Source organism: Chiloscyllium plagiosum, chromosome 11, assembly GCF_004010195.1.
Source record: "Chiloscyllium plagiosum isolate BGI_BamShark_2017 chromosome 11, ASM401019v2, whole genome shotgun sequence".
NCBI lineage: Eukaryota > Metazoa > Chordata > Chondrichthyes > Orectolobiformes > Hemiscylliidae > Chiloscyllium > Chiloscyllium plagiosum.
The window spans coordinates 20,964,417-20,982,028 of record NC_057720.1 but is presented as its reverse complement, the minus strand read 5'-3'; the positions used below and the strand labels follow the sequence as shown (position 1 = coordinate 20,982,028).

General features: G+C 40.5%; 1 protein-coding gene across 3 annotated transcripts in view; it reads right to left on the bottom strand.

Annotated features, from left to right (window-relative positions):
• Positions 1–17,612, bottom strand: part of tlcd4a (TLC domain containing 4a) — a 70,773-nt gene that overhangs the window by 24,947 nt on the left and 28,214 nt on the right. For all 3 annotated transcript variants that reach the window (XR_006312928.1, XM_043698861.1, XM_043698862.1), the window contains one exon: positions 3,195–3,268. Coding sequence is in view for 2 of the 3 variants with exons in the window: in XM_043698861.1 (XP_043554796.1) it covers positions 3,195–3,268 (74 nt within the window). In the remaining variant the exon portion in view is untranslated. The remainder of the gene's footprint in view (positions 1–3,194; positions 3,269–17,612) is intronic.

The following is a 17,612-nucleotide window of genomic DNA, read 5'->3' as shown; positions in this document are numbered from 1 at the left end:
GTCTGATCTTCACTTTTTCTTGTCACTACACATATTATTTTGATGAAAGGCAACAAAATCAATGAATGTGAGTAACTGAAATGGATGAAGAAGTGCTGCTGGACCTGCTCCTTGGGGGAAATAAAATCAATGATTTCATATTTAAAAAGTTATCTTCCTGCTTTTGCCTTCACTTTTTGACTCCGCCTTCCCCATTTTCCAGCAAGCCTTCAGCATTCTCTGCTGTGGTCTTTCTAGCAATGGTGATATGCAGGGGCTGAGAGAATAATTTACACAGCAATAATGAACTGACTTCAAAGTGGAAATGCTGTTCCCAAGATATTAATTGTTTTGCTGCTTCTTAAATGGTGGACGCCACAAAATGGGCTGAACGAAGACTTTAAGAAATAGCAACAGGTCTGGTCCATTTGACCAATGAGGCATGCTCTGCCATTCAATGTTCATAGCTGATCCACTGAATTGCTGCAATGCATCTTGTGAACGTTGCATATTGCAACTAAAGCATTCTTGTGATATATATGAATATTGAGAACAGCAAGGAAGCTAACTTTTCTCTTCCATAATAAGCTTCCAAAACATCATTGAGGCTACATCACAAGAGGGCCCTAGTTCCTTGGTTGGTGTTAATACACATATCTGGAGCAAATGGGGGTTGAACCTCCACTTCCTGTTCCAGGGGTAGGAACACTACCTCGGAGCCCAAGTTCCTCTGGATACTGTCTTTATGCCAATCATGTCCATCGGTTTCATCAATGACCTTCTTTCTGTGAGGAATCAGGAGCAACCTTCCACTTTGTGTATATTTGGTGCACAACCCATTCATTTGAAATTGTAGTACTTTAATTTTTTTTTGTTTGACTTAATGGGGACTGTTTGTGATTGGACTGTGTATCACCTTCCGTGTTACTGTATCACCTCGCAGGCAGCTTACAGGGAATGTTGGTTAGGATTGAGGCGGTTTGCTGCTGATTCTACAGTGTTTATCTCCATGAATACCGTTCTGATAATGAAATTTGCTGGAATCTGGGTGACAGAGTTCAGGGCTCACCTAGCCTAGGACTGACCTTTTCCATTTCACTTTTCAGTGGTAACATTATCACTGGATAATGCAAATGCAACATTCTGAGACCTCCATTAACTGGAAGTGTATTGGGCTAGCACAACAATGCCGTGTCAACAAGGTTAACGTAGTGGCTAGTTAACTAGCAATGGCTGACTCCCCTGATGCGTCAAAGCCTCTTCATCTATAATCTAATCAGCAATGTGATAGAGTGCTTGATAATTGCATAGCCACAATGATGTTTTGGAAGCTTATTATGGAAGAGAAAAGTTAGCTTCCTTGCTGTTCTCAATATTCATATATATCACAAGAATGCTTTAGTTGCAATATGCAACGTTCACAAGATGCATTGCAGCAATTCAGTGGATCAGCTATGAACATTGAATGGCAGAGCATGCCTCATTGGTCAAATGGACCAGACCTGTTGCTATTTCTTAAAGTCTTCGTTCAGCCCATTTTGTGACGTCCACCATTTAAGAAGCAGCAAAACAATTAATATCTTGGGAACAGCATTTCCACTTTGAAGTCAGTTCATTATTGCTGTGTAAATTATTCTCTCAGCCCCTGCATATCACCATTGCTAGAAAGACCACAGCAGAGAATGCTGAAGGCTTGCTGGAAAATGGGGAAGGCGGAGTCAAAAAGTGAAGGCAAAAGCAGGAAGATAACTTTTTAAATATGAAATCATTGATTTTATTTCCCCCAAGGAGCAGGTCCAGCAGCACTTCTTCATCTATTTCAGTTACTCACATTCATTGATTTTGTTGCCTTTCATCAAAATAATATGTGTAGTGACAAGAAAAAGTGAAGATCAGACAATGATCTGACTGGATCTACCTTTACCAATTTCAAAGGAGTTGAGGAACCCATTGTTAACAGAAATTGTTTGCAAATCTGAATGGCTTGAATGTGTTCTTTGAATGCCATTTTGACTTGATAGCAAATTAGTCAGTGTAGTCCTCCTAAGCACATGGTCAAGTCAGAGTAATTCCTATATTTCTGGCCCAACATTATAGCTAGGTTTCTGAATGGTAGTGACCCTACCCCTGCACTGGAAAGTCTGGGTTCAAATCCCACCTGTTCCTGTGCTGTGTACTAACATCACTGAATAGGCTGATTGAAATGATGCATGGGCAGAACATGGATAAGACAACACACAGGCAATTGCTTCTCCACAGCTAAATATAGCACACTTACGAGACATCTCAGTCAGACTGCACGGACAATGAATTTGTGTTAGCATGATCATTAAAGAGGAGAAACAGAGGAATACAGGAAAGAAAAACAAAAAAACTACATATTTAATCAGAACAATGCATGAAACTCAAGTGAGACAAGTTACAAAATGTTAGCAGAAACAATGATATTTGATACTAAGCCATACATCCTTGTTTAGAATTATGCAGCAGTTTGTTCATCATCACCGGGTAAAAATCCAGGAACTCCTTGCCTAACAGCACTTTGGGTGTCACTGCACCCCAAGGTTTGCAGTGAATCAAGATGGTGGCTCATCACCACCTTCTCAAAGGTGGTCAGATATGGGCATTGACTGCTGGCTGTGCCAGTGATGTCCACACATCATAAGCGAATATTAAAAATAGTTTAATTGCCAACCAATATGAAAAGGCAACAACATCTTGAAACTTACCTCTCCCCACCACCCATTGTACTGGGGTCAATGGCAGAACAGCAAATCAAATCGAGCAACTTATCGAGATTCTCAATTCATTAATTCTCTCTTCTGAGCCATGAATCTCCAAATGATTTACGCACTAAAAAATTGCATTAAACTCCAAAATGTTTAGCAACAAAATCCAGACCTTTTTTTAAAAAAATATTTCGAAAGCAAGTGAAGAATTAATGAAGAGTAATTGCTTTGACCCCCTTAATGTTACAGCGATGTGGAGGTACCAGTGTTGGACTAGGGTGGGCAAAGTTAGAAGTTACATGACACCAGGTTATAGTCCAACAGATTTATTTGAAATTACAAGCTTTCATCACCTGACAAACAGCAGAGCTCCGAAAGCTCATGATTTCAAATAAACCTATTGGACTATAACCTGGTGTTGTGTGACCTCTGAACATGTTACAAATTATATCTGTTTAGTTATACATAAATACTAAATATACCTACCGCTGGTTAACAAAAGGTGTTGAAAATTCTGCAATCAGACGGAAGTTAGCAAAATAAGGCAGCAATCCTTGGCCCTAAAAGAGCAAGTTAAAAATTTAAAGTTTACCTATAATCCACATCAAGCAAATCTCTCCACAAGAAAAGGTAATATATTGACTCAAAGCACCATAGCCTTCAAGAAGTACATAATAGATTAAAGAGAAACAAATTAAATACTTGGTCACTTATGTCCACCAACAATTGAAGTAATAACTTTGCTTTGAGGCAAAAACAGAATAAAATACATAATTTTGTATAATGCCCATCTCTGCAATGGTTCATTCTTAAGATAAATAATGTTAATGCACATATTATATAGACTGTGAATATTTGTATCAAATGCCAACCACACGGCTGGAAAATTGCACAAACAGACTTAGCTCACAGCATATTCCACCTGCATGTTCTGGAGTACCATATCGAAAACAGCACGTTGACTAATGTCCTTACGAAGACCTGCCTACTTTCAGGATAAAGAAATCCAGAATTTTAACAGTGGAGAATGGGACTCCTTTCCTTTCATTTTTTTGACCATAAAGCGATTACGAACTGTTGAACTAAAGAAAAGATTGCAAGAGGACACATTTATTTTCTATATGTAGATAGGTTCATTTGGTTAGAGGATAATGAATGTTTACACATTTCAGTTTTCAAACAGGCTTACACACCATTGAAATACATGATTACAAATCTTTAATGGAAAACAGTAAGCAAAATGTTGTAATTTCACTAAATATCTTTAAATGCTCATTTCCAATAGGAGCCTTTCATGGAAGACAATAAGGAGATTAAAGGCATTATTATCTGACCAGTTCTACAAACTACAAAAATAAAGCACAAAAATCCACTAACTTACAAATTATCCAATGCATAAAGTGCAGAATCTGTACTATTCGAAGGTCTCCATAACAGCTCACTTAAGTGAAAATAAAGGAACTTAAAGCCCTGTAAATTTCCACTCTTCAACAGAGAAGATACCACTACTCTTGGAAGGAAGCAAGTTTCTTTCCATCTTTAAACCCCTTTAGTTCCCTCCACTTCAAGATTAATCTCTGATCAAACAGGTGATAGATACCAGATGTCTTCCACGGGCAGTATAACAAGTTGCAAAACAAGATGAGCATCTGGTGTTGACAAACTCTCAAATAAAGAACCCACAAAAAGTCATTAAGTTCAATATTTTCACTAATTCAAGAATTTTAAAAAAGACAATGTGATTTGACTGCTATTATTTCAACTAGGAGAAAGTGAGGACTTCTGATGCTGGGGATCAGAGCTAAAAAATGTGTTGCTGGAAAAGCGCAGCAGGTCAGGCAATATCAAAGGAGAAGGAGAATCGACGTTTTGGCCATAAGCCCTTCTTCAGGGCTTCACTCCTGAAGAAGGGCTTATGCCCGAAACGTCTATTCTCCTTCTCCTTTGATGCTGCCTGACCTGCTGCGCTTTTCCAGCAACACATTTTTATGCTATTATTTCAGTCAAACAGCTTTAATAATTGTTCAAACTATCCACAAATTCTCCAGACACTGATCTGCAGAGATTGTCAGCTGTGCTTTAAGGATTTTATTTGCAGCATTTTTTTTTCAACTCAGCAAATTCCCTGCTTGTCTCTGGATTGCCAGTCTGTCTGGGGCAGAGTGCCAAATTTGTCCAATAAAATGTACAGCTGATTGGTGCTGGGTGGGAGATGCTGGGAAATTGTAAAATATTTTAGTTTACAGAGTAATAATTCCAATGTTAGATTGCCAACTGAAGTAGCCAAATTCTGATATCCATGCAATTCTATGCATTGTTTGAATTAAAATATTTGTAACCCTTCCAAAAAACATTACTTTGTTCGATTCCGGCAAATGGTTTAGGGTAGTGGTAAAGGGACATAGAATAAGGTTTACTCTAGACACTGCTGGAAAATAAATAGTCCCCTCTCTGTGCTTTCTCAATTTTCCATCACTAAGACTGCCTTTCTTTTGGCCCTTACCAAAAAAGTTGTAAAATCAACCATTCCTGCAACTTCGACAATGGTAATGACTCAATCTTAAGGGGTGATGGTTAGACTCTCTTGTTGCAGGCGGTCGTGTGCCTGGCAATCACTTAGTGCAAATGTTTCTTGCCACTTGTCAACTCGAATCTGGATGTTATCCAGGTACTTGCTGGATTTCAACATGGATTGCTTCAGTATCTGAGGAGTTGCAAACGGTGCTGAACATTGCGCAATCATCAGCAAACATTTCCACTTCTGACCTGATGATGGAGGCAAGGTCATTGATGAAGCAGCTGAAGTTTGGCTTGGCAAGGAACACTTCTCTGAGGAATCCTTGTGGAGAGGTCCTGGAGCTGAGATGGCTGACGCCCTGCCAACATAACAGTCTTCGTTTTTCTGCCAGCGATAACTCCAACTAATGGAGAGCTTCCCCGATTCAAGTTTTTATAGGGGTGCTTGACGCAACATTCGATATGACACAAGCAGTAATACTCCCCTTGCCCTGGATGTCAACTCTTTTGTCCATGTTTGCACCTAGGCTAAAAGGAATGAAGGAGCTGTGTAGCCTTGCCAGAAACTTAACATCCGCGAGCCGATTATTGCTGGGCAAGTGCTTCTTGATAGCACTGACGATGACCCCCCACCATTACCTTTCCTAACCCCTTCTAAACTTTTTTGAAGCCCATTTATCAAATAATCTTATGTGGAACATTATTCCTCATGAAGTTGTATCCTTTTCAGGATCATTTAATTAACTGAATTTCCATTTGCCTGCTAAAACAGTTATTCACTAAAGGAAATATAGTTCTTTTAATTAAGTCATTTTACATCAAGTGAAAGTTATGGCCAGCATGAAAATGCCCTCATCAAGAGGAGAATATTGCATTTACATTGGATGCAATCATGACTATGTACACCACACACATGGTCCAATAATGGTCAAAACAGCCAAATTCCTGAAAGCAGGTGAGAGTGACATTGCTTCACATCAAGGTCACATTTGTTTGAGTGTGGCATCAAGGAGCCCGAGCAAAACTGCAGTCAATAGGAATCAGCAGGGGGAGGGGGCTCTTCTCATACCTAGCACGTAGAAAAGGGCAAGGTTGTTCAGGTCAGGTCATCTCTGCAAGAGTTCTTCAGGGCAATGTCATAGGACCAACTATCTTCAGCTACTTCATCAATTACCTTCCCTCCATAAAGGTCAGCAGTGGGGATGTTTGCTTATGATTGAACAATTGTCAACCCCATTACAGACTCCACAGGTACTGAAGCAGTCCACGTTCAAGTGCACAGAGACCTGGACAATGCCCAGGTTTGGGTTGACAAGTTAACATTCACACTATACAAATGCCAGACAATGACCATCTCCAACAAGAGAACATCCACCCATCGTTCCTTAACATTCAATGCTATTACCATTGCTAAATCTTCCACAATTAACATCCTGGGTTTTATCATTGACCAGGAACTCACCTGGATTACACCTGTAAATACAGTAGCTACAAGAGCAGGTCAGAGGCTTGGAGTACTGTAGAGAGTAACTTATCTGAATCCCCAAAGCCTGCCCATGTCAACAAGGCATAAGTCAGGAGCGTGATAGAATGTTCCTCACATGCTTCGATGGGTGCAGCCCCAACAACACTCAAGAAGCTTGACACCATCCAGGACAAGATTAGAATGGTGCTGGAAAGGCGCGGCAGGTCAGACAGCATCCGACGAGCAGGAAAATCAATCAGGATTCCTAATGAAGGACTCCTGCCCGAAATGTTGATTTTCCTGTTCCTCGGATGCCGCCTGACCTGCTGTGCCTTTCCAGCACCACTCTAATCTTGACTCTAATCTCCAACATCTGCAGTACTCACTTTTGCCTACTATCCAGGACAAAGCAGCTGACTTGATTGGCACCACAACCACAAGCATCCACTCCTTCCACCAATGCTCAGCAGCAGCACTGTATACCATCTACAAAATGCACTGCAGAAATTCACCAAAGATCCTTAGACAGCACCATGGACCCATGACTGTTACTCTCTAGAAGGCCAAGGGCAGTAAATTCATAGGAACAACACCACCTACCAATTCCCCTCCAAGCTACTTTCCTAACTTGGAAATTTATTATTATCCCTTCACTGTTGTTGTGTCAAAATCTTGGAATTCCCTCCCTACGAGCATTGTGGGTCTACTTAAAAGCATAGATGGTGGCAGTTCAAAATGGCAGCAGACCACCACCTTTTAAGGGCGATTAGGGATGGGTAATCAATGCTGGCCCAGCCAGTGAGGCATATGTCCAAGTGAGTTTTTTTAAAAATTCTAGTACGTCAATTGTCACCAACCGATCGAAGTACAATATATTTGCTATGGCATAAATAGTAGACTTGTTGTAGCAAACAGCAAAATAAAAGTGAATAGCGAGGAGGAAAGCCTTCGATTACAGGATGAAATGGACATGCTGATCAGATGGAGTAAACTAGTGCAAATGGAATTTAATGCTGAAAAGGGAGATGTGATGCACTTAAGAGAATAAACAAAGGAGTATACTTTCAATGGTAGAACCAGGATGTAGAAAGGATCAGAACGATCTTCATACGCAGGTATACAGATACGTACAGGAAAGGTAGAGAAGATGGATAAGAAGATGGGATCCTTGACTTTATTCATTGAATACAAGAGCAAGGAGGCTATGATGCAGCTGGATATAACACTAGTTAGGCCACAGCTGGAGTACTGTGCGCTGTTCTCGTCGCTACACTATGGAAAGGACTAGGTTACACTGGAGAGGCCACAGAAGAGATTCTCTGGAATGTTGTCGGACATGGTTGGAGGATTTGAGCTACAGGAAGAGGCTGAACAGGCTGAGGGGTGACCTTATAGAGGTTTACAAAATTATGAGGGGCATGGATAGGATAAATAGATAAAGTCTTTTCCCTGGGGTCGGGGAGTCCAGAACAAGAGGGCATAGATTTAGGGTGAGAGGGGAAAGATATAAAAGAGACCTAAAGGGGCAACTTTTTCACGCAGAGGGTGGTACATGTATGGAATGAGCTGCCAGAGGATGTGGTGGAGGCTGGTACAATTGCAACATTTAAAAGACATTTGGATGGGTATATGAATAGGAAGGGTTTGGAGGAATATTGGCCGGGTGCTGGCAGGTGGGACTAGATTGGGTTGGAATATCTGGTCGGCATGGATGGGTTGGACCGAAGGGTCTGTTTCCATGCTGTACATCTCGATGACTCTATAACTGGAGCAATTTAGCTGTGAAGAGAGACTAAATAGGCTGGCATTGTTTGCCTTGGAGCAGAGAAGTCTGAGAGGGCAATAAAACTGAAATGTCCAAACTTCTGAGAGACATAGACAGGGTAGATAGAGAGAAACATTTCCCCTTCATAAAGGGGTCAAAACCAGGGGGCACAATTTCAAGGTAAGGAATAGATTTAGAGGGGATTTGAGGAAACCAATCTTCACCCAGAGCATTCTGGGTATCTGGAACTCATTGCCTGAAAGGGTGTGCTGAAGAAGGGGACTCTCAAGACATTTAATAACCAATAAGAGCACTGGAAATGCCACAGCATAGGAGGATATAGACCAAGTGCTGGAAAAGGGGTGAGAATAAATGGATGTTTGATGATCAACATGGACACAATGGGCTGAAGGGCCTCTTTCTGTGTTGTATAATCTATATAATGTATAAACCTAATGGGTCGTCTGATCAGTTTAGGGTAATGTAGTCAGTTTAAACCTGTATGGGAGAACTGTAACCAATACAATTTTTAATCCCGCTGAAGCAGAATATCAAACACTTACAGATAGATGAGTGAGGAAAAAAATCTTGAAGCTTATCATGATCAATTTCCATGTTGAACTACAAAGAAATTAATAAAAACACTTGTGGACTGGGTCCAAAAAGACATTTATAACAAATGTTTACCTCCTCCGGTTCACACAAAGTGAAGATCATTTCCAGCTGGGGAAATATTGAAAACCAAGGTTAGCTTGGCAAGTACAGTCCAAGCAGAATTGGTTAAATTTGCTTCCACTTGCAGTTGCTATCAGTTAGAAAACTGTACAAAAATATAAACAAGTTTCCTCTATTGGGATAGCATTTATCCACTCAATATCTGGAGCAAACAGATCAAACTTAGACACTCAAAAGATGTCTAAGCTCTTCAAGCTACATAAATGCCAGGCAATGACCATCTCGAACCAGAAAGCTTCCACCCATCATCCCTTGATATTCAATGCTATTACCATTGCTAAACCCTCCACAATCAACATCCTAGGGTTTACCATTGGCCACAGTAACCTACCTTTTCAATTCTCTACTCCCACCGTACCAATATTTTCCGAGCAATATTGTACCTCCCTTTCAAAAAACAAAACCTCAATCCATTAGCAGATGTAGATTGCTCATGAGGTCACCGTGAGGCATTATTGTTGACTTCTACCCTGGAGTTCATAGTAGATAGTGCAATCATGAATTACCAACAGACAAACACCAACTTCTTATTTTTAGAAAGCAAAACAATTTGGCCAAATTACGCAAAGGCTGTAATTTATAAACAGCTTCAAGGTGGTGAAAAAGTGAATTGGTATAAATACTGCTGTTACCCAAGAGTGGCAAGACCAGGGTCTGGATCTCTCCAACAGTCAGAGAGTGATGAGAGAGTGAGTGAGAGAGAGAGAGAGAGAGAGAGAGAGAGAGAGAGAGAGAGAGAGAGAGAGATAGCAGCCAGCATCAAGGTAGAAAGAGAGAGCAAATCCAGGACTGACAGATCTGGAAGCTGGATCAGTGGTGCTGGAAGAGCACAGCAATTCAGGCAGCATCCGAGGACAGGCAAAAGATCTGGAAGCTGGTCATTATGCAATGCATAGAGGTACAAGAAAATTTACACTGGGGAGAGAGATACATGAATAATCTCTGATGGTGATGCAGATGGGTAAGCTGCATCAAACAGCTGCAGGATGTGAACTTCTCCTTCTCCATCTCCAAATACTAGTCTCAGGGAAGATTCATTGTCGGTGGTTCCTCTGGCAAAGAATATGTGGCTAGCTGCTCTTGCACACTGCACAGCAGCTAATTACAAAATGGTTGTGGCAAACATCTGGATCCACCCTCTCTCTCTCTCTCTCTCTGGGCCAGTAATGGTGCAAAGGAATCAAACACAATGTAAGGAAGATGAAGAAATTAAAAGAAATAAAACATGCATCGTGCAATCTGCTGTTACTGTTAGATAAATATTTTACAATGCTGTCATTCATTACATTCCATTAGATAGATAGTGATTAACTCCACTGGGTATATAACAGAGATACGTCTACTGTCATCTGGAGAAAGAAAACATCATTATCTTACCAGGTAGCTCTACAGAAAAAGAGTTAAGGCATACTTACAGCATTATGAATGCATAAACTTGTGAAATGTACAATGACGAAAAAAAACGAGAAAAGCCCATTCAAAAATGGAGGTTGAAAGCATTGTATACTAATACCACTACATTCTGGTAAGTCCATATTACTACGAGACAATACAATTGCTCAGTATATAGCAATAGCATTTAATTGCAGACAAGACATATATACAAGCTCACTAGGTAAATTGATTCTCTCCTAATTTTGTAGTTTTGCAGTTTACCATTTTAAGCTCAGATGGTAAAGGGTGTGAGTGGGATTGAAGTATATAATTAGGTAAGTAAGGAAAAAAGACAAAGAAGTTAGACAACTACACAGCATCTACACATAGGACTACAGTTAGTGGCAGAGAAGCAGAAAATTCATGCATTCTAGCACTGTGAAAGGAAAGACAGTATTAGGTGCTGACTAGCCCACATTTTTCAGGCAATCAGAAAGACAGAAGCGTTGTCAGTGGTAATATGACCAGTACTACAGACTTCACATGAGTATCTTGCTCTGTTTAGATTCACCATTTATTTTTTTAAATTGACAGTTCCGGTGGAGAGATGAAGGAAAAAGGAACCTTTTCAAGAATTTACACAAAAGCAGTTACCAATCTTCTGGAGCCAAAGTAAATGCAAAAAGGTCAATATTACTCAGGAGATGACCAATATAGTGGCCTCATTTAAAAATAAACAAAATTCGACAGATTGCATGCAAATTAACCATTTAATGTTCCACCACAAACGCTAACCTCCAGGATTCGTTAATATTGCTGCAACAAATTGGTTAAATGATCTATTGTGGGGATTTAATTTTCCATTTACAACATTGAGAGACATTGCATGCTCAAAAATAGATACAGATAAACGTAAAAGCTCCAACTGTTCCTCCTCTATAAAATCCACTTTGGACGACAGGCTTTTACGACATCATATTCTGGTTCAGATATGGTTTTCAAAATGGGTTCTACTGCAGCACTAGACCAATAACCAAGAGATCTTCAATACATGTTGGTAATAATCCAAAGAAGAGAAAAAAATTGGTTCAGTTTTCAACTGCACTTTTTGTTAATAAAGATCATTAATTGTGAAAAAATGTTTGGAAATAGGTCTTGCAAGCCAGCATGGGTAATACGGAAAAAGCTGAGTTGTTCTATATCAGTAACCTGATCAGAGCTTTGGGATGGTGGATATTTTGCTTATACACAAGAACAAACTTTTGAGGACAGTAGGTGACAAGTAACTTGTAAAAGGCCTGTCTATAAATGACACACATTTTCACAACTGAAATCTATTGGCTCAGTTGTGTCACTGAAAAGTAGAAATTATTTCTGTTACAGTGTAACTGCAGTGCAAAGTATCACGGTGTGCATATTTTGGATGGATAACTTAAAACAAGTTCACATTTGCTTACTACAGACGTACTGCAAGTCTGTAGTGTCAAATGAATGACCAGTATTCAAAAATCAGAATTAGATAACACTTCATGCTGAATTAAGACTTGCCATAATTGGCCACTACTCAAATTTATTAGCTTGGAATCAATTTAGAACAGTATTTGGTTAGGCACAAAATGATACAGCAATGTATACATACATCAAAAATCAAACACATCAGTAATATGTTGATTAATGAAAAAGCTTTTAAGTGAATCTTTTATACTGGCAGACTTCATCTGGCACTTCTCTACAAACAAATAGCCTATCCTATTTTCAGATATTCTTTTACAAGGATCACAAATAAAATAATGAATGGGACAAAACAAAACTCGTACAGTGAGACTCCCATTCACTTGATGGTTAAATACACCAATGTGGTACAGTATTTCAGCCAATTGCAGAGTTAGCTAGTTTCTACCAGTACACTGACAAGAATTAACATAAATAGCTCTGGAAACAGAAGGAGCAGAAATTCTAAATCTGTTCACTGACCCCTGCAAGTGCACACAGATGAAGATCAGTTCCCTATCACTGAACAACGTTTAGTCTAAATAGTTCAGGCTCACTCAGACATGGCCCAACATTGAATTCCATCTCATGCAGATCTATGCTTCAATATGGATCATTAAATCTCAGGAAAGGGGAGTTGCAAGGGAATAGAAATGAGAAATAGATTCAAATCACAAATTAAGAACACTCTTATTTTAGTCAACGTGTTGCTGGTAGCAAAATTGAACCCTCAGATGAAACACAAAAATACATGCAAAATCGAAGACACAAATGCAGCAACATGCACAGTTACAATAGGTAAAGATAGAGAAGAAGATAGTTAACTTACATCCCACTTACAATTAAACACTGCATGCAAAATTACAAAAATAGTGAGATAAATCAGCTAACCCAGTGATGCTAGTCTCAAAAAATCTTTGGACCAAGGGTGAACAGCAAGAGACAAGTCTAAAGCCATTGCAAATTCACTAACTTTAATATAGTGAGACATTTTAAAATACTGAACTACCAATACAAAGTCTTGTAGAATAAAATTATTTAAAAATGCATTATTCATAATGCACTAAAGATAAGTTAGTTTGAAGGAAATTCCATAGATTTTGCATGGAAAAGCAAGAACAGCAGTAAATCATTAAAAGTAGTCATTAATAGCATTGAGAGTACAATTTTTATTTATATTAATTCTTACACAAAATGTACTTCCTACATTCTTCTATCCAATTTTCCCCTCAGACTTTTCTCTCACTTTGAGTGGCCTAACCTACATTTTAAAATTCCATCATCATTTAGTCGCTGTGTACATCTTCCCTGCTTCTCGGGATATCTGTCTGTTATTTTTCAGTTTATGCTCCCACTTCTAACTACCATCTATAATGTAAAGGGAAGGAGAAACCACACCAATTTCTTTTTCCTTGTTTCAAATTGCAACTTTTCAATGGACAAAAATTATTACCGTACATCTCTTATGTATTTTTGCAGTGTTTCTAAATCTTGAAATGATGGAATAATAAACATTAATAATTGTGTCCACTTCTATATTTGTGTTCTAAACTCCCTTCTTTATGCAAACTAGATTCATACATTCATCTCTCAGAAGGCCATGATTCTGTTATTGGTAAAGGGAGATTGTTTTAAGACAAAACAATGAGAAAATGGTGCGGAGGAGAAAGTAAACTTTCTTCAGCCAAAATGTATGAACAACAGAAACGCAGAGCATTTCTTAAAATGTTGAGAGATTGGGCAGTGTCAATATACAAAGGGACCTTTGTGTCCTTGTTCATTCATCACTGAAATCAAAGAGGATTGAGGAGGGCAGAGCAGTGGACGTGATCTATATGGACTTCTGTAAAGCATTCGACAAGGTTCCTCATGGTAGATTGGTTAGCAAGGTTAGATTACATGGAATACAGGGAGAACTAGCTATTTGGATACAGAACTGGTTCAAAGGTAGAAGACAGAGGGTGGTGGTGGAGGGTTGCTTTTCACACTGGAGGCCTGTTACCAGTGGTGTTCCACAAGAATTGGTGCTGGGTTCACTGCTTTTGTCATTTATATTAATGATTTGAATGTGAAAATAAGAGGTATGGTTAGTAAGTGGACAGCAAAGAAAATTACCTGAGAGTGCAATAGATCTTAATCAGATGGGCCATGGGCATTTTGGAAAAGACAAATTAGGGCAGGACTTATACACTTAAATAATAAAGTCCAGGGAAGTGTTGTTGAATGAAGAGACCTTGGAGTGCAGGTTCAGAGTTTCTTGAAAGTGGAGTTAGATGTGGATAGGATAGTGAAGAAAGTGTTTGGTGTGCTTACCTTTATTGGTCAGTGCATTGAGTATAGGAGTTGGGAGGTCATGTTGCAGCTGCACAGGACATTGGTTTAGCCACTTTTGGAGTATTGCATGCAATTCTGGTCTCTCTGCTGCAGGAAGGATGTTCTGAAACTTGAAAGGGTTTACAAACGATTTACAAGGAGGTGTTGCCAGGATTAGAGGGTTTAAGCTATAGGAAGAGGCTGAATAGGTGGTGGCGAATTTCCCTGAAGCAGCGAAGGTTGAGGGGTGACCTTATGAGGTTTATAAAATCATGAGGGGCATAGATAGGATAAATAGATAAAGTCTTTTCCCTGAGGTGGGGGGGGGGGGGGGGGGGGGAGTCCAGAACTAGAGGGCATAGGTTTAAGATGAGAGGGGAAAGATATAAAAGAGATCTAAGGTGCAACTTTTTCACTTAGAGGGTGGTACATGTATGGAATGATCTGCCAGAGGAAGTGGTGGAGGCTGGTACAATTACAACATTCAAAAGGCATCTGGATGGGTATATGAATAGGAAAGGTTGAGAGAGCTCTGGGCCAAATACTGGCAAATGGGACTAGATTTGTATAGGATATCTGTCCCAAATACTGGCAAATGGGACTAGATTTGAATAGGATATCTGGTCAGCATGGATGTGTTGGACCAAAGGGTCTGCATATCTCTCAAGCTCAACTCAAACTCAAGGAGGAGGATGCAGGACAGATCTTTCTAATGTCTTGGGGGCCGGGGGGGAGACTTCATCTCTCAAAGCAAATGGGGGACAAGAGTCTGAGAATGAATGGTTGCCCTACACGGTCTGAAAATAAGAACTGTTTCATTCAGGTGAGGAATCTTTAGAAATCTCTTCACAGAGATCTGTGGAGACTCAGTCATGCATTCAAGACAGAAATCGGTAGATCAGTAGATCACCGCAGGCGGCACTGTGGCACTGTGGTTAGCACTGCTGCCTCACTGCTGCCAGGGATCCGGGTTCAAATCCCGCCTCAGGCAACTGTCTGTGTGGAGTTTGCATATTCTCCCCGTGTCTACGTGCGTTTCCTCCGGGTGCTCCAGTTTCCTCCCACAATCCATAATGTGCAGGTTAGGTGATTGGCCATACTAAATAGCCCATAGTGTTAGGTGAAGGGGTAAATGTAGGGGAATGGGCCTGGGTGGGTTGCTCTTCGGAGCGTCGGTGTGGACTTGTTGGGCCGAAGGGCCTGTTTCCACACTGTAAGTAAGTAATCTAATTTCTAGATACACAAAATCAAGGGGCGCAGGGATGGTACAGGAAAGTGACAATGAGGTGCAAGTTTAGTCATGATCTAGATGAAATGCACAGGAGGCCTGAATGGATTAGAGACCCACACTTTCTCCTGTTTCCTATGTTCACCAGAGACCAAGGTCACAGGGCTTAGAATGAGGCTGGAAGATTTGTCTTCATTTGGCCAGAGCGAACAAACACCAGAATATTCACCATGGATGTCCATGATTGGGAAGCCAAGTACTTTAGCACAAAAGACAAGGCCAAAAAGGTTTGGCCCATGGGAATAGGCTGGGAGTGAAGATTTTGTTTTGAGTGGTGGAGGTGGCTAGTTGTTTTCCACCTGCATGATTCAGTCAGGGCAGAGAAAGTGGAGGACAGCCTTCCCACTCAAAGGCTGATAGAGACCTTTAAGCAGCCCATTTCCCATTCCCATTAGCATGCTCCGTTGGTCCCCACTGAGCTCACGATGGGAGCTGCTGCTGGAATTGAAGAGTCGACCGTCCTCCATCCATCTGGTAGCATTAGGCTGTCGGATCTCCATCATTAAAGGGACCAAAACCTTGATGCCAGGCAGTTACTTCCCCTATTAGTATAAAATCACACACATGCTCGTGGAAAAGGTCATGGGAGGATTACCCCAGATTTCCAGGCTGCCATCAGGGCCTCACCGCTGATTTTAATTGTAGTCTATGAACTGTATCACAGCGACATTTGTCAACAGCTGAAGGACAGGAGGAGGTGGTAATGCGTGAGTCGTTTTCTTACCCATGCTTCACCAAAATGCTTAAAATTCAGAGGACCGAACATCCCAGGTTCATTCTTATAAAACAAACAGCCTTATCTATGCTTTTGGTAGCTAGATCCTGCCAGTGGAACAGTGGGTGGCACAGTGGCTCAGTGGTTAGCACTGCTCCCTTACAGGTTCAATTCCAGCCTTGAGTGACTGTCTGTGTGGAGTTTGCACATTCTCCCAGTGTCTACACGGGTACTCCAGTTTCCTCCCACAGTTCAAGGATGGGCAGGTTAGGTGGACTAGCCATGCAAAATTGCTCATATGTGTCCAGAAATATGGAGACTAGGTGGGTTAACCATGGTAAATGCAGTGTTATGGGGACAGTGTGGAAGAGGTGAGTCTGGGTGGGGTGCTCTTTAGAAGGTTGGTACAGGCTCAATGGGAAAAATGGCCTCTTTCTTCACTGTAGAGTGAACTTGGGGTGGAAAGGTCTGGAACATCGGCTGATACAGCTGAATAAGCATGATTGTGTCAGGTCTTTATTTGATTATACTGTAACATAGTTATGTCAACTAGGTGCTTTCAGGCTCAGCTGGGTTGGACATGTCTTTGTCATGCCTGAATATGGGTCTTCAATCTAAAGCATAGGGTAATCTAATTCAAAAACTACATGTCAACACCAACACATTACACCACAATATAATAAAACAAAGAATTGTGGATGCTGAAGATCTGAAATAAAAACAAATTGCTGGAGAAACTCAGCAGATCTGGTAGCATCTGTGAGCAGAAAGCAAAGATACCCATTTCAAGTCCAGCGACTCTTGTTCAGAGCTGCACCACAATCTTTTTAGTGTTTTCCTTTGGTGTAATAAGAGGTCAGCCATCTTGGAAACATTCACTCGTGCCTCTCCCCACAGATTCTGCCTGGCCTGCTGACCACTTCCTGCATTCCTGCAGTATATTACTAAAGGATAATCAAATCCTGTCAGATGCTCAGGAATTACTTTTATAAGAATATTGTGTGTTAATACTGTGGAATGCTAGTGTCAAATAGGAAACGCAATTAACAATATTAATGAAATGACTAAAAATTTTGCATTTCTGTTGCACTTGTTTTACAACTACCAGATGTCCCAAAGTGCTTTCCAACCAACTATAGGGCCTTTGAGTCATAGAGAAGTACAGCATGGAAACAGACCCTTTGGTCCAACTTGTCCATGCCGACTAGATATCCTAATCTAATTGAGTACCATTTGCCAGC